General features: G+C 35.3%; 1 protein-coding gene and 1 long non-coding RNA gene across 4 annotated transcripts; both read right to left on the minus strand.

Annotated features, from left to right (window-relative positions):
- Window positions 1-4025: 4025 nt before the first annotated feature.
- LOC121982344 lies at window positions 4026-9673 on the minus strand. Of its 3 annotated transcripts, none has more exons than XR_006112082.1 (5): window positions 9412-9673; window positions 5741-7422; window positions 5500-5587; window positions 5029-5324; window positions 4026-4868 (listed from the first exon to the last, which is right to left on the minus strand). XR_006112082.1 is itself a non-coding variant. In XM_042535372.1 (5 exons), the coding sequence occupies exons 2-5, from the start codon at window positions 7392-7394 to the stop codon at window positions 4557-4559; spliced, it is 1371 nt and encodes a 456-aa protein (XP_042391306.1). In that variant the 5' UTR covers window positions 7395-7422; window positions 9412-9673; the 3' UTR covers window positions 4026-4556. The 3 variants fall into 3 exon arrangements, 2 of the variants coding, with proteins under 2 accessions (XP_042391306.1, XP_042391300.1); XM_042535372.1 differs by lacking the exon at window positions 5500-5587 and having other exon boundaries at window positions 5741-6191; window positions 7083-7422; XM_042535366.1 differs by lacking the exons at window positions 5500-5587; window positions 9412-9673 and adding an exon at window positions 8340-9390 and having other exon boundaries at window positions 5741-6191; window positions 7083-7422.
- Window positions 9674-10523: 850 nt separating this feature from the next.
- Window positions 10524-11725, minus strand: LOC122004468. Its single transcript, XR_006118230.1, has 2 exons — window positions 11480-11725; window positions 10524-11407 (listed from the first exon to the last, which is right to left on the minus strand). It is a non-coding gene; the product is annotated as an uncharacterized LOC122004468 (long non-coding RNA).
- Window positions 11726-21732: the final 10007 nt, after the last annotated feature.

A 21732-nucleotide genomic window follows, 5' to 3' on the forward strand; every position in this document is an offset into this window, starting at 1 on the left:
GAGCACAAATTAGATCAGGCATTTGTTTATTGATTGTGTGAGAGAATTATATGTGCTCCTTTTCTAAAAATATACCTGGAATGAAATTAATTCAAACTTCAAGAAACTGACAATTTTAGACTACAAAACATGATATAATATACCATGAATATAAACTACTTTAAAGGAAATGATTGAGTACCAAACAAAATAAATTCTAAAATATATATATAGAAAACATGATATAAGAGTGTTCAGTTGCATCAGACCTTGTATATTGAAAATTACTGCTATTATTTTGTAATTTAGGTTTGAATCAAACTTGAAAATCAATAGGTTTCTAAAGTGCTCGTTATTTAAGAAAATAAAGAAGGATACTATTATCATAGATAGATTATAATATATATTTATAAATTTATCATATTATCCATATCAACTTCACTAAACATAAAACTCATTTTAAATTTTATATTTTACATTAATTTTTTTTTTTACATCAATTATATTCATTCTAACTTAAAATTTAAAAACTTAAAAAATAAGATTTATTCTTTAAATATTAAAATATTATTTAATTTAAAACAATAACAACAACAACAACCAAGTCTTTTCCCACTAGGTGAGGTCGGTTGTATGGATCTTTTTACACCATTGAGCTCTATCTCCTATTATATCATCATCTATATTTAAATAAATTTTATCTTGTTTTATTGTTGCTAATCAAGTCTTTTTTGGTCTTCCTCTTTCTCGTTTGATATGCATGTTTATCATAGTTTCACATCGTCTAACTGGAGCATTTAGTGGTTGTCTAAGTACATGTCCGTACCATCTTAAACGTATCTCTCGGAGTTTTTCCTCAATAGATGCAACTCCGACTTTCTCTCTAATGCTCTCATTTCTTATTTTGTCCATCTTCGTATGTCCACACTTCCACCTTAACATCCTCATCTCTTCAACCCTCATCTTCTACTCATGTGCTCGAGTCATAGCCCAACATTCAGCTCCATATAACATAACAGGTCTAACTACGGTTTTATAAAACTTACCTTTAAGTTTAAGAGGTACATTACGGTCATATAAAACACTCGATGCTATTCTATGTAAGACATCTCTCTCAATTCCTCCATCATTTTGTAATAGTAATCCTAAATATTTAAATCTCTCGCTTCCGGGCAACTCGTCCTCTCTTATCTTAACAATTGTTTCATTACTTCTAATATTACTAAACTTAAATTCCATATATTCTGTTTTTAATCTACTAAGCTTAAAATCTTTCTCTTCTAGTGTTTCCCTCCAAGATTCTAGTTTAGCATTTACTCCTTCACGTATCTCATCAACCAAAATAATATCATCTGCAAACAGCATGCACCACGGTACTGTGTCTTGGATGTGCACAGTGAGTTTGTCCATAATTAGTGTAAAAAGATAAGGACTTAGAGCTGATCCTTGATGTAACCCTATCTTTATTAGAAATGCTTCAGTTACTCCGCCTGAAGTCTTTACTCTGGTCGTTACATCCTCATACATATCCTTAATTAGTTCAATATATATTACGCTAACACATCTCTTTTCTAAAATTTTCCATATAATTTCTCCTGGGACTCTATCATAAGCTTTTTCTAAGTCAATGAATACCATGTGTAGATCTTGTTTTTGCTCCCGATATTTTTCAATTAATTGTCTAAAAAGATGTATAGCTTTTATTGTCGACCTTCCATGCATGAACCCAAATTGATTTTCTATCACTGTTGTCTATTTCTTTAATATTTTTTCTATTACTTTTTCCCAAAGTTTAGTATGACTCATTAGTTTAATACTCCTATAGTTTACATAATTTTGTACGTCTCCTTTGTTCATATATAAGGGAACTAGAGTACTTATCCTTCATTGATCAGACATTTTTTTCGTTTTCAATATCATGTTAAATAATTTGTAAGCCACTCAATACCTTGTTTCCCTAAGCACTTCTATACCTCTATCGGAATATCATTTGATCCAACGACTTTTTCATTGTGCATCTCATTTAAAGTTTGTTTTACTTCTGAAGTTTGAATTCTACGATAAAAATTAAAATTTCTATGCTCATTTGACCTAATTAAATTACTTAAGTTAAGTTGATCACCTAAACCTTCATTAAAAAGTTGATGAAAATACTTCTTCCACCGCTCTTTTATTTCTCCATCGTTTACTAATACCCTATTACATTCATCTTTAATACATTTTATTTGGCTAAGATCTCTTGTTTTCCTTTCTCTCATTTTAGTTATTCTATAAATGTCTCTTTCCCCTTCTTTGTATCCAATTTTTGATATAACCGTTCAAAAGTTTCATTTTTTGCTTCACTCACTACTTTCTTAGCTTCTTTCTTGGCTATTGTATATTTTTTAAAGTTTTTCTCGTTCTTATAAATATATAATTCCTTATAAGCTATTCGTTTTTCCTTCACTTTCTCTTGTACTTTCTCATTCCACCACCAAGATTCTTTACTTAGTGGTGCATGTCCCTTTGACTCACCGAGTACACTCTTAGCTATTATTTTCAACTTTGATACTATCTTATCCCATGTTGTATTAGAGTTATCGTATATTTCACCTAATGCTTGTACTTCAAGCTTCTCCTTAAATATATTTTTCTTTCCATCCTTTAATTTTCACCACTTAATTCTAGAAATTGTATATATTTTCTTTCTATTGATACAATATTTGAGGCATATATCTAACACTACTACCCTATGTTAGGTAGTTAAGATTTCTTCAGAGATGACTTTACAATCTTTACAAATCTTCCTATCCTTTTTCCTAACTATAAGAAAGTCAATTTACAATTTATTATTCTCACTTTTGAATGTGACTAAGTGTTCTTCTCTTTTCTTAAAAAACGTATTAGCTAATATAAGGTCATATGCTATCGCAAAATCTAATATAGTTTTCCCTTTCTCATTCCTCGTTCTAAACTCATAACTCCCATGTACTCTCTCATATTCCTCATTTTTCACTCCGACATGCCCATTTAAATTACCTCTTATTAAAATCATTCCATTTGGTGGAATATTTTGTAATATTTCATCTAAGTCCTCCCAAAACTTTGATTTGGTAACTTCATCTAATCCTACTTGTGATGCATATACGCTAATTATATTCATAGTTTCTTTCGCCAATAGTTTCTTTCGCCACTATTATCTTAAGGGGTATAATTCTATCTCCTTTTTTAACTACTCTTACAACTTTATCCTTTAACAAACTATCTACAATAATATCTACTCCATTTCTTGCTTTACTCTTTCCAGTGTACCATAACTTAAAACCCGAGTTCTCTATCATCTTTGTCTTCTCACCTGTCCATTTTGTCTCTTGTACACACAAAAACTAATTTTTCTCCTAATCATCATATCTACTACCTCCATTGATTTACCAGTGAGAATTCCTATGTTTCATGTTCCAAACCTTAGATTATTAGTTTTCCTATTATATTTGTTTTTATTCAACCTATGGTGTGAGAACTCTTACCTATTTAACACTACACCCAAATTTTCATGGAGATGTAGCGATTCTTACTGAGACGTTACAATCGGACCCTGTAACGCGAACTCTTGCATATTTATCACTACACCCGAGTTCTGGAGATGTAGCGATCCTTACCGAGATGTTACAGTCAAACCCTACAACACATTCCTTCCGGAGAACAACTTAACATTAACACAATAGTTTAATGGATTTATTCATTAAATATTTGTCATATTATTTAATTTAAAAGGAAAAAAATTTTTAAAAAAATTGAGCAATAAAAAATAGATATTATATATTAAAAGAGAGAAAAATAATTAAAAATATTTTTTTTAAAAAATACTATTTATAAAATCTAAATTTAGTAAAATATAAAAAAAATATATAAAATATAAAATTCAAAGTAGATTGATAAATTCTATGTTTAGAGAAGTTTATGTGGATGTTGTTAATAAAATAAATAATTTATCTTAAATTTTAGAAATATTATAAAAAAAAAATAATACTCTAAACTTTGCAGAGTCAGTATCAGTTCATCTAGCATTTCAGCTTGTAAAACAAATTTAACTAGAAATGCAGTTAATGTTGTCTGATAACTTACATGTGCAAACAAGGTCCTACTAACAAAATACACCTTCAACACTTTTCAATGTGACAAACCATCCAATGCAAAGCAAAGACATCAAAACATATACAATAAAGCATTGGGTTAAGTATCACAAAAACATTCAAATCATTTAACACGAACCTCGACTTAACTATAATAAAGAGCCAGCTGCTTAAGAGGAAAGACCATCTCTCAGCCTTATGTCCCACATATGCTCCCTGAAAATTTCTTATTTAAGGATCCATTTCCCATTCACTGGTGTCAAAAGATACCTTTCCTAGTCAGAGATTAGGCAATGAAGCCACACCTCACAAACTGTAGCCAATTTGCTTTTGCATCATTCTTTTAAGTATTGTGGCTTAAAGCATCATGGAAGAAAGAAACCAAGATGAAATATCGCCTAGTTCTCTTGCAACTCTGGAAGGTTCAAAAATCAAAATTCAAGTCACCGCCAGACCCAATACTGATCAATAACGGCCATATGTGTTGCCAAAATCTTCATGTCTTTGGTGCTGAAACTCACCATACCCTTCATGTGGCCTTGGAGCTGAATAATTGTCAGAAGGATACTGATATCTGCTCGCAGAATCCACGGGTAAACTAGACCCAACATACTGCAGATTCCTCGAAGATTGGTCATACTCAGCCAAAGATAGTTGGCTATACACAGCCTGTTGGGTTTGTAGCCGCCTTTGAAGAAATTCTTCCCAGTGTTTCAAGTGCTCAGCCCTCATAGCCGTCAGCTTCTTCATGAAATCCTCTCTCAGCTGCCTTATGCACTGCATTTTCATACAGAAAAATACTGAGAAACTTCCATGAATACACACACACACACAATAAACACCAGAAAACCAAGGATCTTTCATGTACATATACTAACTGCAAACATGAAAAGATTTCTTAATAGATGCACAGTTAATAAATATGCTTAAATGATACCTCACGATGTTTGTAGTTCTCTTCATCCTCTTCTTGAGCTTGTATCCTTGACAATTCTATGACTTCTTCCTTAAATTCCTTCTCAAGCTCTTCCAAAGATTGAGGGTAATTACGGAACTCATACTTGTGCTCGGGAAGGGGATCTGTTCTCTGCCTCCCAAGATCCCAGTTATCTTCATGCAAACCAGTAAAATGATTGCGCCCATCATAAGATCTATATGTGTCCCATGTAAAATCCGGACGAAGAGGAGACTTTGAACGTGCTTGGCGATCTTTTCCTCCATCATTTGGATAAGCTTCAGGAAATGAAGAACATGTAAGCAATTTGTGACTATAAATCCAGATTTGTAAGGTAGATTGATGCTTTATCTAGAGGGTAGAATATGATTGAAGAAGGATCACTGCCAGAAAGATACACAAATCTAAAAAAGGTAAACAAATCATAATAGGCTCTGTGTCCTTTCAGTATACCTATTTTCACTCAATAAATCAGTCTGACCCAGAAGCACGGAGAAAATCACTTCATAATCGAACACATAAAGCTTGAACTTACCTCTTGCTGCAAAGGACAAGTACCAAATTACTTCATGATAAAACAGATAAGATAATCTCTTAAATGATCATTGGACCAAAAAGAAAACTATTACACCAAACAATATGTTTCAAGTACCAATAATTCTGCAACTGACAAAAAATCAGTTTGAAGTCCTACCTCTTGGAGAACTCCTAGACATTTTATGTGGATCTTGACGTACATGTTCTTCAGCAGGCCTTTCCTGATAGAAGCTTCTACTTGGGAAGTGTGATGTGCTTCTAGGGCTAGAATGAGACCTTTGAGATTCAGAAGGTCTTAGATGTGTAGACTTGGGACTTCCGTGAGGTGATCTGGACTCATTTCTGTGGGACCTACTTGGGCTTTTCTGTCTATCCCTGCCATCCTGAATTATTTTATGAACAGCTTCTACACCTTTTGCTAAAATTAATCGGTCTTTCCCACTAACAAATAAAAACTTCTCGTCCATTTTAATCTTGCATCCAACATCCATTTCAATTTGAAGTATCACCTTCTCAGAGAAAAGGACTCTCACATTCTTGTCCCTAGCGGGAACCCTTTCAAAAAACTCTGCAGATTTACGGCTTGCTCCAAGTGTAGATGGGCATCCCTAAAGGGAAGAATGGAAGTAGAGAGGATTAGATCTTTTACAACATAAAAGGATATGAAAAATTAAGTGATATCTGGCTTCCTTAAATACAACAGCTCTTGTACATTGAATGGTTCCTCGACTAAATGCGATGCTTCTATAATAAAGTTAGATATGTTGGCAAAAATGTAGAAAAATTTATAAGAACAATGTTAAAAGAAAAGAAACTTAAAGGAAACCAAAAACCAAGTCTCCTCCACTCTCCTTCCACTATTGCTAATTCAGTGCTCTCCTCAAAAATTGATTTTTAGTAGTTCACTTGCCAGCTACAAAGGGAAAGCATCCAAGGGGGAGATGAAACCTATGACCATTGACACTAAGTGAGCAGACAATCAAATTAAGTTTGTGTTGTTTTTAAAGAACACAATTTCAAAATGCCATACCAGCTCTTTAGAAGTGAGTGTCAGTGAATTATGTTTATGAAAAAAGATGAATGGACCATGTTCAGGTTGAGGAAAAAGACCATCATAATTAAAATAAGGGCACATATGTAACCAACTTTGGTTCTGCACAAGGTGCTATAGAGGAGAGAGAGATCATGGTAGCACAACTCAATCATCTCCCATCCCAGTTTTTTTGCTTACCTCTTCAAAAAAAATATAATTAAATATTATCAGTCAACATAAGCATCCATTGAACTATTCTAGTTATCACAAAAACAGATGCATATAATATATACGTGTTTAATGTATACGAAAGAGATAAAACATTATCACAGGGTACTATGATAAGCAGCGTTCTTTGCAATTTTCTGTATAATAAGATAGGCAGTGATGCCCTATAAGAATTTGACAAACTTATGTGCAAGTTGGTTCCCTTGTAGCAATACCTTACATAAACCATACAACTTACCTGAGTAAAATGGCCTGACTCTCCACAAATCTTGCATATCATCTCTTCTTCTTTTCTTTTCTTCCAATTTCTTTCTGTTGCCTTGGCTTTAGCCTCCCAAACCTTTGCCTCTCTGCTTGTAAAATCAGTTGGCACGGCATTAGGATCTCGAGGCTTATCTTCCTCATCGGAATGACTACCAGAAAGGACCCTCTTGTTTGCTTCTTTCTGTGTGGCAATATCAGCTTTTGATTGTGCTGGACCAGTATATGCCTTCCCGTAGATTTCATTAAAAAGCTCATCATCTATGTCAGGACTTGGATGTCTGGCCATTTCAAGAAGCCAGCAAATCAGTTTAAGTCTGCATCACAAATAAGTACAGTTATAATCTTCATTTGACATATTCTACTCACTCCTCAGAGAAATGAGAAATTGCTTGTCTGATGACCATAGAATGACTATAATCATCTACTAGATTATCTCCATCTCATAACACCCAATGGAATTTTGCACAACAAAGCTAAAATGAATTAATAAAAGTGTTAACATGAAAACAATGACCAAAGAGGCATTCAATTCCTAATAGTTAATTGTAGCTATATTCATCGTTTAACCAACTTTAGTAATACATAAACAGTACATTAAATTATTTGCTTAAAAGGTTGCAGGTAAAGGAAAACAAGATGTTCAACGCACAATGTTGAAGTACTCCGCGTAGTGCGGATCTTTATCAAGAATGTAAGCAATAAGAAGCAATAAGCATTAGTTTTCCATAGTCAAAGGCTAGAAAAAAGGATCGAAGATTTATAATTTTTTTTTGGGTAAGGGAGATGAGGGCTTATCAAAAAAGGATCTATTTTAGGGAACAAATACAGGAACACAACAGATATAAATACTAGTATCAATACAAATGAATATTAATCTGCTATAGTTAAAACTAATCTATTAGAGATGTTAATAAGGGAAATTTAATATGACCCATCAGAGTGTTTCGGGGTTTTCAGGATTCTGCTTGGTTTATGCCCAATTTGAGAATTTTGACCCAATATCTGGTTGGATCACATGTTTATCAAGTTGAGTTTGCCTTGGACTCAAACGGGCATGAGTCAAATTCAAATTGAGCATTTTATAAATGAACTGATGGTGAACCAAAATTAACCAATCCAGTTCACATGGGAGAATGGATTTCAGGGTTTTCCCCCCTTTTTGCATGGCATTCGCCTGTGAACCCCATGAGTCTCATGCAGTGCAACTCAATCACACTCCTCTCCTCATCACCTTTTATTGTGAAAGTGTCGCATTGCCAGCCAGCAAGCCTCCTATGAGAACAACAAGCGACTTGTGGTGCCCTTCGTCTTCCTCATCTAAGTCTGTCTCCTCTTCTTCAGTTCTTATTTTTCATCCTCTTGTTTCTTCTCTTCTTTTTTTCTTCCCCTCTGTTTGAGGAAGAAGAGTTTAGCTCAGGTTCATTTCATACCAGTAGATGAGTTGTGTCCTGTCAACACAAGTACCGGAAGGAGGAGAAGCGAGTCCAAGCAATATAGGTCAAGGAAGCATTCCGCATCTTGAAATAGCCAATTAAAATATTTTCTATAGTAAAAGCTGCTGTCAATCACAAAACTAAGAGAACACTTTGGTAGATGGGCGCCTTTTTGTCCTTTATTACCAAAAATCAAGAAAGGAGTTATATATTTATTTTTTGCCTTGGACCTGTAACAACTTTGTTCTCTTCAAACTATCTTAAGCAAAGTTTTAAATAAACTTAATAACACTAGACCTACCAATAGTATACCGAGGGTATCATCTGATTACTTCTGATCATAGCAGATTATCAAGTTCTTTTAAGATCTTATTTTAGACTTACCCTGAAAGATTCTTATTTTTAGGTTTAACAAGCAAGTTTAATACACAGAATAGCAAGAAAAACAGAAGTTCTATACTCAAACTTCCTATGAGTGGATCTTTAATGCGAGGTCAAGAATATACTTTTTTGTTGCATGTTTCAACAACCAAATTGCTTAATGTGCAAGATATTATTAAATACAATTAAAACAATGAAATAAAGACAAAATTTTGTTCTTCAGCTTGAATCTAAACTATTGTTAATTTAGTATATTCAGAAAAGACAAATGATAAAGTTCGCGCATGATGAATAGTAATAGCTAGAAACTTGATTCATTCTAAGCATAAACATTCCCTACATAGATCACAATTTCTACGATAAAGGATGTAGCACAAAATAGGCTATAAGCCAAGACCTCTGAAACAGCAGAGGCAAAAAAACGCGAACTGAAAATTCATTAAAAAAAAACATGCGCAAAAGCGAAGGGGCACGATGGCAAATTCATACCTTCTAGTTAAATCTCACAAATTTAAAACTTCTAGACTTATAACCTCAAATGCCACATGCTGCAATTATATGGCTGCTTGATGTCCTTGATAAAGAAGTGACGATGACAACAGAGAAAGTCCTCAAGGGCGAGGAGGGCAAACTCGAAGCGCGGTCGAGGAGTGGACTCTCACGTGGAAACCATGGAAGCGGGAGAGCGCCGATTGACTGTGGCGGCGAGGAACTTGTATCGAGATCGAGTGGATGGAATACTGGAATTAGGGCAAGTGCTGCTCACCGATCTGGGTGCTATTCTTCTAGATTACGGGTCGGGTTCCCACTAGATCCGATACGGTAAACCGAATCCAACATACACAATTTAGAATTTAGAATTTCATAAAATTTCATTTTACCCCTAAATTTTATTCATTTTAAAATATCTCCCCCAAATTTATAACGATTGAATATTCTCAGAACTCCTAAATTATTTATAGTTCTTACTGGACATGGAACGCGTGCTATCTCGTCTCATTAGTTAATTTATTTTATTAATAATTAAAATTGAACCGACAAGAGATTAAAAATTTAAGGTATTTTAGCTATTTGAAAACTTTGGTTGACAGTTTTAAAAGTATAATAAAATAAATAATAATATTTTTTTATTTTCGCCAAATTAAAGAGCAAATCTATAGACAGAAACATAAACAAATTTAGACCCACTAAATTTAAATATTTTTATGCGACGACATGATCCTTTTGAAGGTCATAAAGGTTATGCAATTATGTTTTGCTAAAGAACATATCGAAGCTGGCGAAGACCTATGTCCTCTGCTATGGTAAACAGATGTGTATGTACGAGGGATGCCTATGGATAAATGGCCCAAAATATTTAATATTTAATTTTTACTGTTCAAACGACAAAGGAGTTGATATTTCAACAGGAAGATTCTCTCTCTCAAAAAAAAAACACAAAAAAAAACAAACTAGACACCTCTGCAACCTTTGAAATAGTCCTGTTCTAATATCTTCACAATTTGTTGACCATCTATCAAAAACAAAAAATGCTTTGATAACTTTACTTTTGGAGGTGCTAAAGACTTCTTGTAGAACGAGTTAATAGCAAAGACTACAAGTGATAGATTGCTGCAAACCCAAACATTAATATAACAAGCGATACAATACATGATTTAAGGCAAGAGTCATAACAACACATCCATTTACATATAGGACTGCAGCTAAACTGAACGGAAACGTAGCACACCACACCATGTTCAAGCAATCAAACCTAACGCATGGTAACCAATTGCCACCTTGTAGCCAGTTCATTTAAAGCTGGAAGATGCCATGGTTTGCCATGATCAACTGAAAGGGACAGGGGAGCTGCCATGGCATGAGGAGTGGGTCTGGAGCCGTTAGCACATCGATCGATATCCCGCTGATCTGCTCCATGCTTCGGATTGTCGAATTCAGAAACAGCAACCTCTCTTTCAACGAGTTTAACTCAGTCCTCAAGATGACGTTGTCGGACTCCATAAACATGTTTTGCTGCGTCAGCAGATGGACCTGTAAGAGGAGCTGCTCGTTTTGGCTCTTCAGCTCTGATACTTGGTTTGCCAGATCATCCAGTTGTTGCTGCTTCTTCATCCTTGACCTCTTTGCGGATTCGCGGTTCGACAGCATTCGCTTCCGTTTCTTTTCTTCTCCGACAAGCTGCGGATCTCCTTCAGTAAACATGGTATTTTGGAGGATTTGTGAAATCATATATATGCAAGCTGAATATAAATTGGATAATTCGGTTCTCCTTTGAAGGAACCGGTACAAGAATTAAGTTGTTGAGGTGGATCTCATTGGATGGAGTAGAACCAGTAGAGGAATGCAACTGAGTAGGATTGGAGGAAGCAGATAAGGAACGTCATAAAGTCTACAAGATTGTTGTATCACTGAAGGGCATTATGATGATGAACACAATCGTTAACTAAAGGAGAAGCCTCTTTTCCTGATGAATCAAAAGCTACAACTGCAAAGTAGTTAAGAACAGGAGTGTTTATAATAGAAAAGAGAGGGAAAAAAGGAGGAGAAATTACTAAACTTTATATTGCTCTTCTGATTGAAGATCCTTGGAGCCCAACAAGCACACAGGGAGAGGAACTCAAGAACAGGTTTTAGGTACTTGGGATGGAGAATTCGTCTCAAGAAATTGGCGATGAAAAAAGGGATCGGAGAAATGGAATAGGATACGCTTGGTCCGTGAAGGTTGGAATAAGTTAATAGGGGAAGTTGGGACGAGAGGTGTATCAAGGAAAGAGTTTTGGCATTATACAAATCAATATCTTAAGCGAAAGAAAAATTCATTGGTGAATGAGAAAGCCATGCAACAACTTAGTGGATTTCTTCATCACCAACCTTTCGTTTCTGTTAAAAAATTGGAACATTAAAGCTATTGGACAAGGGGCAGATGGTGAATTGCAAAGATTGTTAGGATAATTTAGGTTGGAAAATGCGGTCAGTGATCAAACCAATGTTTCTGCCTTCCTTCAAGTTGGAGGAAACGAGCTTGTTACTGCTGGTGAAGTTTATAAATTCAAGAAACAAATGGCAAATTTTGACTGGATCAGGAAACTGATAAGAAAGTTGCTCTAGTCCAAGCAGTGCAATCTGATTTCAACAATTAAAATTGGAAAGGAAGATTCCATCACTAGATGCCATCTGATTCACTGACAGTGACAAAAACTCCAAACTACAAATTTAGTTGGCAACTTGCAATAGAGCATGACCTACCCAGTGACGCAAATTTTATCACTTGAAATTACTCGTTCCACTGACAATCATAAAAAAAAACTCTCCTTACTCTAGTTTAAGTGATACACGTTGTCTTACCACTCCACAGAGGATTTCATGCTTGTATACCTGTTTTTCTTTATGGGAAAAAAAAACAATCTTGCATGCCTTGATAAGTCAAAGTCTACTTTGATTGTATTATTTTAAGAGGGCCAAAAATTAAACCACTTGAATAAAAAGTATCATTCTTTTTTAGGGTTGATATATCTGTCAAATAGGTCACTGGTCAGTGTTTTATATTATACTTTTTTTGCTTCCGCTTCACTTTACCTCGACACAGGCTTAAAAGAAATGGGCAAATTATCGTAGGACGCACTTTAATTTAGTTTTATCTTAAAGGGGCATCCAAATTTTATTCTTCGAAAAAATGTACTTGATTTTAATTTTACCCCGATTATAATTATTAACTTTTATTATTCTTTTTTCTCTCTCACGTACATAGAACATTTAATCTCTTTTCTCTCTCTTAATTTTTCTCTAAGCTATTTCCTCTAAAATTAATTTAAAATTTAATTTATATTTAAGATTTTTTTAATTTTTTATTTTAATTTCAAAATTTTAATAATTTTTTTTTAAAATATAAAATAAAATTAATAAAAATTCCAAAATATTTTTTCTAATTTTTAATATCTTCTATTTTTAATATCTAATTATAAAAGAATAATAAAATTAAATTAATAAAGCTGATTTTATTAATAAAAATAATAATAAAATAAAATAAAAAATATTTGGTGCTGGTTTTTAGAAACCAGCACCACAACTTAAATATCAACACTATTATAGTGCTAGTTTATGAAGACCAGGCCATCACCACAATGTCAAAAAATTTTCAAATCAGTATCGGGAGAGCCTTAAAACAGTAAAAGATGACATATTTAGACTTAGGTTCATTTAATAAGCATATAAGAGTTGGAATGTGTTTTATCAGAGTTCTCTAGTTCTATTAATAGATTTTGACAAAAAAAAAATATTGATGGACTTAGTTAGGAACTCGAATTTCTAAAAACTTTAAATGAAATGGAAAAGGTAAGTGATCCTGTCCGAAATTGTTGAAGGTGGTGAGCTGGGTACGTGGCTTTGCTACTGACTCGATGAAGACTCTGTGTTGTCTTGCAACATAGGTGGCATTAGTGTCGAGCTAGGGAAGGTCCCCGATGTTAGCACTTCGACGCTCAAGTCAGTGACCGATCTTGGAAAAGAAAGCAACAGTCGTCCACTGTAACAAATAACATGTGCAAATAAGAAGCATCGCATAGCTTCGTCAGTAGATGGAGACTCCTTTTATCGTGCCACTGTTACATTATGCACGCATCTCAAAGTATTAGTACGTTTTTCAAAATTTTCCTAAGAAAAGACGAACCATAAAATACCCTCGAGACTTTCCCTTAAACAAGCCCGTAAATTGCTGTGACTTGACAAGCTGGAAACTTCTAAAGGACGATCTGCCGGCAAGATATTCTTTGTCCTTTCCAGGACATACTTCCAAAAGAGTATGATATGACAGGTATCTAAGTTCTGCTATAGGCCGACCAACGGCCACTCGGCCGGGAGCTTGCCAATTCAGCCTTCCAGAATGCAACTACCGACTTCTTCTCCACTCGACCCTTCATGTTGTCAGAGAGGTGCACTGTGTCCGATCGGCCCTGTACCCAATCAGACCTTAGGTCTAATCGACTAGGACAGTGGACTGGATAAATTAGCTCCAAATTCCAATTGCGAGTTGTGAAGGACGATCGTTCGAGTGGTTCGACCGACCCTTCACGTCCAACCGGTGTTGTGACGCACACTCGGCCAACCTTGCCTAGTCAGCAATTCCAGGTTCGTCCGACCCTACGCTTTTGACCGTTTGAATTTAACCTCCATGTCAGCTGGTCTTCTCGACTTTGACTCGCTTTTTGGGGTCCCATCTTTATTATCGTATCACAAGCCTTCCTCTCAAGTTTAGTTGAAGGAGGATGCAAGTTCAACTGACTAGACACTTAGTATTTTTTGAAACTGTTATTTCCAACTGGGCACTTTGTTGTCTGGGCAACCGCTCGGCTCGAACGATTACCGCCCTTACAGATCCTAAGGAAACTTATTTCTCCCAGTCGAGAGACTCCGAGGTTGACGCCGCTAGGATCGAATGTTGGCGGCACTTAGTTGTTTGTTATCTCCTTTCTCAACTTTTTCCTGAGTGACCTCCCACACTCATAGTGTCTTTTAATTGTTGTTGATGTCATCCTGATTTCCCAAAAATCGCTCAAATCCTTTGCCATTAATACAAAGCATGTCGAGCATGCTTTTTCATCATGTGCTTGCTAATCGTTTCCATTCCTCATTAATGTCACTTGTGATTAACTATCACGCGTCACACTTTCGTGCCACCGAATGTTTGATGTGATAGGCAACTATTGGGATTCGATGTGATAGCTATTTTTTAAATTTTGCCTACCCAGATCAAGTCTCGTTTTACTAAACCCTTGATCAGACAACTCTGAATAACTTACGACAGCATTTTTAAGGCCTTTGTTTCTCCTCGCACTATGTTGCCTTTGTCTTCATTTTCGTCTGCTCCTTTGCTCTATGTTTATCATCGCCGATGATTCTTATCCAGTAAGTGTTGGTACAGTTTTGTACTAACGGTCTAACTCAGGTTTTGATAAATGACAAGTAAGTTAAGTTAGGTTTTATTGTGATTTAACCACTTGATTTAGTGTGCAGGAAATCTAGCTAGGTCAACGGGTCGACCGGATAGCTGGTACGAAATCCTAAGTCGACGTACTGACCGGATAGTTGGTACTAAATTCAGCTAGGTTGATAGGTCGATCGGATAGCTGGTACGAAGTCTAGATAGATCGACGGGCTGACCAGATATCTGGCAAGATGTCCAGCTAGGTCAACGAGCCGACCGGATAGCTGGCATGAAGTCTAGACATGTCGACGGGCTAAGCGAATGTCTGGCAAATTGGTAAGTTAAGGTAAGTCACTGGAGGAGAGTGACTAAGTGAGGACGCATCCCGGTTGAAGGGACAGTAGACGTCGATCCAGTTTATGTCCATTTGGGATCCCTAAGCTGAGACCTTGACCAGTTCCCGATCCTGGGAGGACAGGAACTAATTACTACTCTGTATTATTATTAAATTATCCTAATACTTATTTTGTAGGGTATTTTGGACTAACATTGTTTTGCAGATCAAAGAAAATTGTGTTTGGATGAATAGTGTATGAAGACACCTTCAAGCTTGATGGAAGGCACCTTCGTACTGTTCATGCCTATGGAAGGCGCCTTCCACGGGATAAAGTTTGGCCGAAGTCATGGATAAGCACTGGACTGTTCGGGATTGAACTTGCCTCATTGGAGGCGCCTTCCATGCCTTTTATAAGACTGTCTCAAGAAGGCATTGAAGCACAACACTTATACGAGCTACTATGTGTTCATTTGAAGTTCCTACTGCTCCGGGCTCTTGTTACGACTCTGTTGTAAAGTTGCTGCGCCCGATGACTGCTCCGAGGACTTCCAATCGCGACCGGTAGACTAACATCGACACGAGCACTCCCGCTTTGATCTTTAAGTGTCGATAATTTTTCTTTGTAATTAAATACTGCAAAAGGACAAGTGCAGTGTGTTGCACTTGTTCAACCTTCTTATACTCGATTTTCTTTTCTGGAGGTACCGAAAAAGGTTTTTAGTGAATTATCCATCAATAGGTCCACAAGACCTGGGTCTTGGAGTAGAAGTCGTCGAAAGCTCCGAACCAAGTAAACCGACCGTGTCTATTTCTACTTCGCTTAATTGTCCTTTTGATTTTTTGTTTTTTCTTTTCCATTGTGCTTCACACTTTGATTTTAAAATCGAAAAGATGAGTTTTTGAAAATCACGTTATTCACCCCCCTCTCACGTGTGTAATAGATCCAACAAGTGGTATCAGAGTAAGTTATGCTCTGAATTGGTGCAACCACCAATAAAGTCGGGGGAATCGTTTTTAGATTTATTTATTTTTCGCATTCTATTTGAATTGGTAAAACTTTACCTGCTCAGATAATTTTTTCGTTCAGTTTTAATTTGAGATTGGTGCAACAACACCTCTCAATTTTTTCTACATTTTTAAATATATCTCAAACACTACTAATCCAAGACCAAGTCTTGGTACATCGCTTTAGTTTTTTTCTACAACAGTGAAATGACACAACTTGAAGGGTACAACACTGTTCATCCTCTCCTATTCAACGGTGACGACTTCTTGTACTAGAAGAAGTGGATGGAGGTGTACTTGAAGACTGATTTTGACCAGTGATTCAGCATCACCAGAGGCTACAAAGCTCCTGTCGATAACGCCGGAATTCCAATGGATCCGGAACATTGTAATCTGGAAATGAAGAAAAAAGCACATATCGATTTCAAAGCTCTCAACACAATTCAGTGCATGCTAACAAAAGAAGAGCTGAACCGCGTCGGTTCACACGAAAACGCAAAGGAACTTTGGGACAAACTCATAAAACTACACGAGGGAACCAATGACGTAAAGGTAACAAAAAGAGATTTATTTTTAAATAAATTATTTAATGTCAAAATACAGGAAGGTGAGACTGCCAGTCAGCTGCACGCGAGGATAAAAGATATCCTCAACGGACTCCACACAATCAGCCACCAATTAGAGAACCGGGATTTGATAAGGTATGCCTTAAACATATTTCCTCGAAATGTACTGTGGGCATCCATCGTGGATGCCTATAAGATTTCGAGGAACTTGTCAAAGTTAAAACTAGATGAATTATTCTGTGAACTAGAACTGCACGAACATTTAAGCTTTATCAAATGGATGTAAAATTTGCCTTTTTAAATAAGCTAATAAAAGAAGAAGTTTATGTAGGTCAATCACTTGGGTTTGAGAGTCTAGACCATCCTGATCATGTCTTTAAACTTAAGAAAGCATTGTATGGTCTTAAACAAGCACCTAGAACCTGGTATGAAATGTTGATCTCTTACTTAATTTCCAAAGGATTCAACCAAGGATAAATTGATCCAACTTTGTTTGTAAAATCAATCAACCAAGATATCTTTATAGCCCAAGTATATGTAGATGACATAGTCTTTGGTTCAACTAACTCAGAATTTTTATAAGAATTCATAACCTTAATGGAACAAGAATTTGAAATGAGCTTAATAGGTAAACTAACTTACTTTTTAGATCTACAAATTAAATAAACTAATGAAGAAAATTATGTCTACCAACAAAAATATATTAAGGAATTACTTAAAAAATTTGGAATGGAAAACACCAAAGAAATAAAAACTCCAATGGTAACTAACACAACCTTAGATAATGACCCAAATGGAAAATTAGTTGACCTAAAATACTATAGAAGTGTCATAGGTAGCCTTCTATACTTGACTGCAAGTTGACCTGACATATTATTTACAGTTAGTATGTGTACTAGATACCAAACCTGTGTTAAAGAATCTCACTTAACTAATGTAAAAAGAATTTTCAGATATCTAAAGGAACTTCAAATGTAGGAATTTGGTATCCTAGGACACTCAATTTTGAACTCATAGGTTACTCTGACTCAAACTATGCTGGCTGTAAACTAGACCGTAAAAGTACAAGTGGTGGATGCTAGTTACTTGGGCTATCACTTGTCAACTGGTTTAGTAGAAAGCAACATTGTGTTGTCTTATCTACTACTGAGGTAGAATATATAGCAATAGGAGAATGCATTGCACAATTGTTATGGATGATGCACACTCTAAAAGATTTCAATTTAAACTTTACAAAAATGAAAGTACTAATTGATAATGTTAGCTCAATTAATTTAACAAAAAAATCCTATGCATCATTCAAGAACCAAATATATTAAAATTAGACATCACTTTATCAGGGATCATGCCACTAAAAGTGACATTGAACTCAAGTACATTGAGTCCAAGTTAAACTTAACTGACATATTCACCAAACCCCTCCCTGAAAGTGAATTTAGCAACTTATGACATCAGTTAGGAATGCGTTTAATAGACTAGGACCAATACTTTCAAAATTATTTTTAAAATTTTTCAAATTTTAGAATAAAAATTCTTTACTTATACTTTTTCTCAAAATTTCCTTATTTTAGAATTTTAAAAATTAATTTTGGCCTTAGTCTAGATAAAATCCATAAAAAACATGTTCCTATAAATCTACGACTTGAGCATCTCACCAACTCATTAGGGCTACTTTGTTTGTGATTGCCAAACTTAGAAAGGGGTGAGATGCATAGGCAGATTGTCTGGACTTAAGATACTTATATCAGTCAATCAACATAAGTCTGGGGGTTAAATACCAAATCTATAGCAATCAGGTTAAGTAATCCAAGTTAGTCAAACACTAACTGGATAAAATGACTTAACCTGACTAACCAAGTGAACACTGCTATTTTCTGATAGCCAGTTAGTAACTAACGGTTAGACAGTTAAGGATAATTTATAGTTGATTCATTTATTTTTAAAAATAAATATCTGGTTCAGGAGGAGAAATAATATCTCTAAAAATTATCTCACAACTCAATAAATTTTCCTTCTGATAAGAATTTTTTTGTTTTGAAAAATCATATGTTTGAAAAATTCTGATACTTATCAAATCATATGTTTTAAAATATTATTTTGAAAACTGTTTCAATTTTCCCAAACTACTTTAAAACAATTTTACAACACTTAGTATTTTAAATTTTTTTTGGGAGAACTTTAACTTTAAATCCTTTAAGTTTTTTTTGGAGAACCTAGTATTTTTTTTTAAAAAAAAATTCAGAAAACTTTAAAGTTTCTAAAGATTAGTAGATTTCAAAGTATTTTCAACTTTATTAGCCTTGTGAAAATGTTAATATACAGTGTTTTCAAATTTGTTTAGAAAGAGATCTTTAAAAAAATTTTAAAATTTTTTGAAACCTACTTTACAAGATGTCTAGAAAACACTTTAAAAGAGTTTTTGAAAAGTTTTTTTTCAAAACTATTTTTTTAAGTTGTTCTCTTTATCAGTTTGAAATACTAAGTAGTTTTAAAACTATCTTTGAACATACATTAACATATGTTATAAAATTTTTTCCTCCCTCGAGTAATCCAGAGAATTATTTTATTATAATAAATTTTTCTCTGTTTACTTTCCTTAGCACATTTTTTTAAAATATCTATTTATGTTTTTTGATGAATGCTAAAGGGGGAGATGGTTAGGGGGTTAAGTTGATTAAGTTAGCAAACTCTGAACCAGCCAAATCGAAATCCGAATAACTTAAACTATACTATTTGTCTATTTTTATATTTTTTTTCCTAACTTAACCCAGGTTGTCATTGTATCAAAAAAGAGGAAAATTGTTGGTGTAATTTTGCACTAATGGTCTAACTTAGATTTTGATGAATGACAAGTAAGTTAAGTTAGGTTTTGTTGTGATCTAACCACTTGATTAAGTGTGTAGGAAATCTAGCTAGGTCGATGGGCCGACCGGATAACTGGTACGAAATCCAGCTAGGTCGATAGTCCGATCGAATAGCTGGTACGAAGTCTAGATAGGTCGACATGCTAACCAGATATTTGGCAAGAAGTCCAGCTAGGTCAATGGACCGACTGGATAGCTGGTATGAAGTCTAGATAGGTCGACGGATTGACTGGATGTTTGGCAAACTGGTAAGTTAAAGTAAGTCACTGGAGGAGAGTGACCAAGTGAGGACATGTCCCGGTTGAAGGAACAGTAAGCGTCAGTCCAGTTTAGGTCTATTTGGGATCCCTAAGTTGAGACCTTGACTAGTTCCTGTTCCTGGGAGGACAAAAATTAATTACTACTCCATATTATTATTATTAAATTATCTGAATACTTATTTTGTAGGGTATTTTGGATTAACATTATTTTACAGAGCAAAGAGAAGAAAATTACCTTCAGATGAACAGTGTCTGAAGGCTCCTTCAAGCTTGATGGAAGGCACCTTCGTACTGATCATAGAAGGTGTCTTCCATGGCTATGGAAGGCATTTTTCACGGGATAAAGTTTGTCCAAAGTCATGGATAAGCACTGGGATGTTCGGGATCGAACTTGCCTCATTGGAGGCGCCTTCCATGGCTATGGAAGGCGCCTTCCATGCCTTTTATAAGACTGTCTCGAGAAGGCATTGAAGCACAACACTTATACAAGCTATTACACGTTCATTTGAAGTTCCTACTTCTCAGGGCTCCTGCTATGACTCTACTACAAAGCTGCTGCGCCTGACGACTACTCCGAAGACTTCCGATCATGGCCGACAAACCAACATCGACACGGGCATTCTCACTTTAATATTTAAGTGTCGGTATTTTTTTCTTTGTAATTAAATACTACAAAAGGACAAGTGAGTGTGTTGCACTTGTTCAACCTTCTTGTACTCGATTATCTTTTTCAGAGGTACTGGAAAAGGTTTTTAGTGGATTACCCGTCGATAGGTCCACGGGATCTGGGTCTTGGAGTAGGAGTCGCCGAAGGCTCCAAACCAAGTAAACCGACATATCTATTTCTACTTCACTTAATTATCCTTTTGATTTCTATTTTTTCTTTTCCACCGTGTTTGTACTTTAATTTTAAAACCAAAAAGATGAGTTTTTGAAAACCACGTGATTCACCTCCTCTCACTTGCGTAATCGATCCAATAGTAAGTTCTGTCTTCTTTCCCCTTTCAATCTTTGATTTTCATCTTTCTTCACATGGCGTATTCTCCTTCTCCTCCTTTGACTATCCCTAGACTATGGTACACCTCCACTTAGTTAGATTTAATGGCGATGAAGTGGATCAAATGAAAATGACCTGTCACATTCCTTCTGATCATACGCTTGTCATTCCATCTATTTACGATCGCCTCCACACCCCTCCTAAAGGCTTGTTGACTTTCTTCAAGGACCAACTTTACACCAGCCTCTGTTTCCTGGTCCATCCTTTTTTCATTGAAGTCTGTAGAGATTTTCACATTCCGTTACAACAACTAGTGTCCAACTCTTTTAGATTACTGTGCAAAGTGGTAGTACTATTCCGTCTGTATAGGATTCTCCTTAATCCTCATATTTTTCATTATTTTATTACCATAAACAATCTGAACCGGGTGTCTTCCTCTTCCAAGTTCGGGTGATCTCCTGGGGTGGAAGAACGCTAAACATATGGAATTCTGCTTTTCCATTAGCCATGAAGTCAGCTTGTTCCTTTTTCGCCCATGTGTACTCTTCTTTATCGGCTCCGTGCTGATCCTTAGGTAATACAAAATCATACTTTATAATTAACAGAATCTCAAAGTTAGTTTTAAAGAATACCTCCATATGCTTTTCCCATGTTGTAAAATTTCTCTCGAATTTCGATGGATAGATGCTGAATCCGACCATTTCTTGTGCTTCAGATGACTGTTAGTCTTTTCCAAGCGTCCTAGCTCTGATACCACTTGTATGACTTATGCGATCGACAAAAGGGGTGAATTACCCTGAAATAAAAAATTAAACCTTTCTCGACTATTCAAACTAAATTAAGAAATACTTGTTTAAAAAG

The sequence above is a fragment of the Zingiber officinale genome, chromosome 1B, assembly GCF_018446385.1.
Source record: "Zingiber officinale cultivar Zhangliang chromosome 1B, Zo_v1.1, whole genome shotgun sequence".
NCBI classification, from domain to species: Eukaryota; Viridiplantae; Streptophyta; class Magnoliopsida; order Zingiberales; family Zingiberaceae; genus Zingiber; species Zingiber officinale.

Coding starts and splice junctions, on each gene's coding strand:
- LOC121982344 (XM_042535366.1), bottom strand. CDS start 8,362: ATGCGACACTTTCACAATAAAAG. Junction 7,423..8,339: donor CGACACTTTCACAATAAAAG/GTGATGAGGAGA, acceptor TTTGTGATGCAG/ACTTAAACTGATTTGCTGGC. Junction 6,192..7,082: donor AGTCAGGCCATTTTACTCAG/GTAAGTTGTATG, acceptor TCTTCCCTTTAG/GGATGCCCATCTACACTTGG.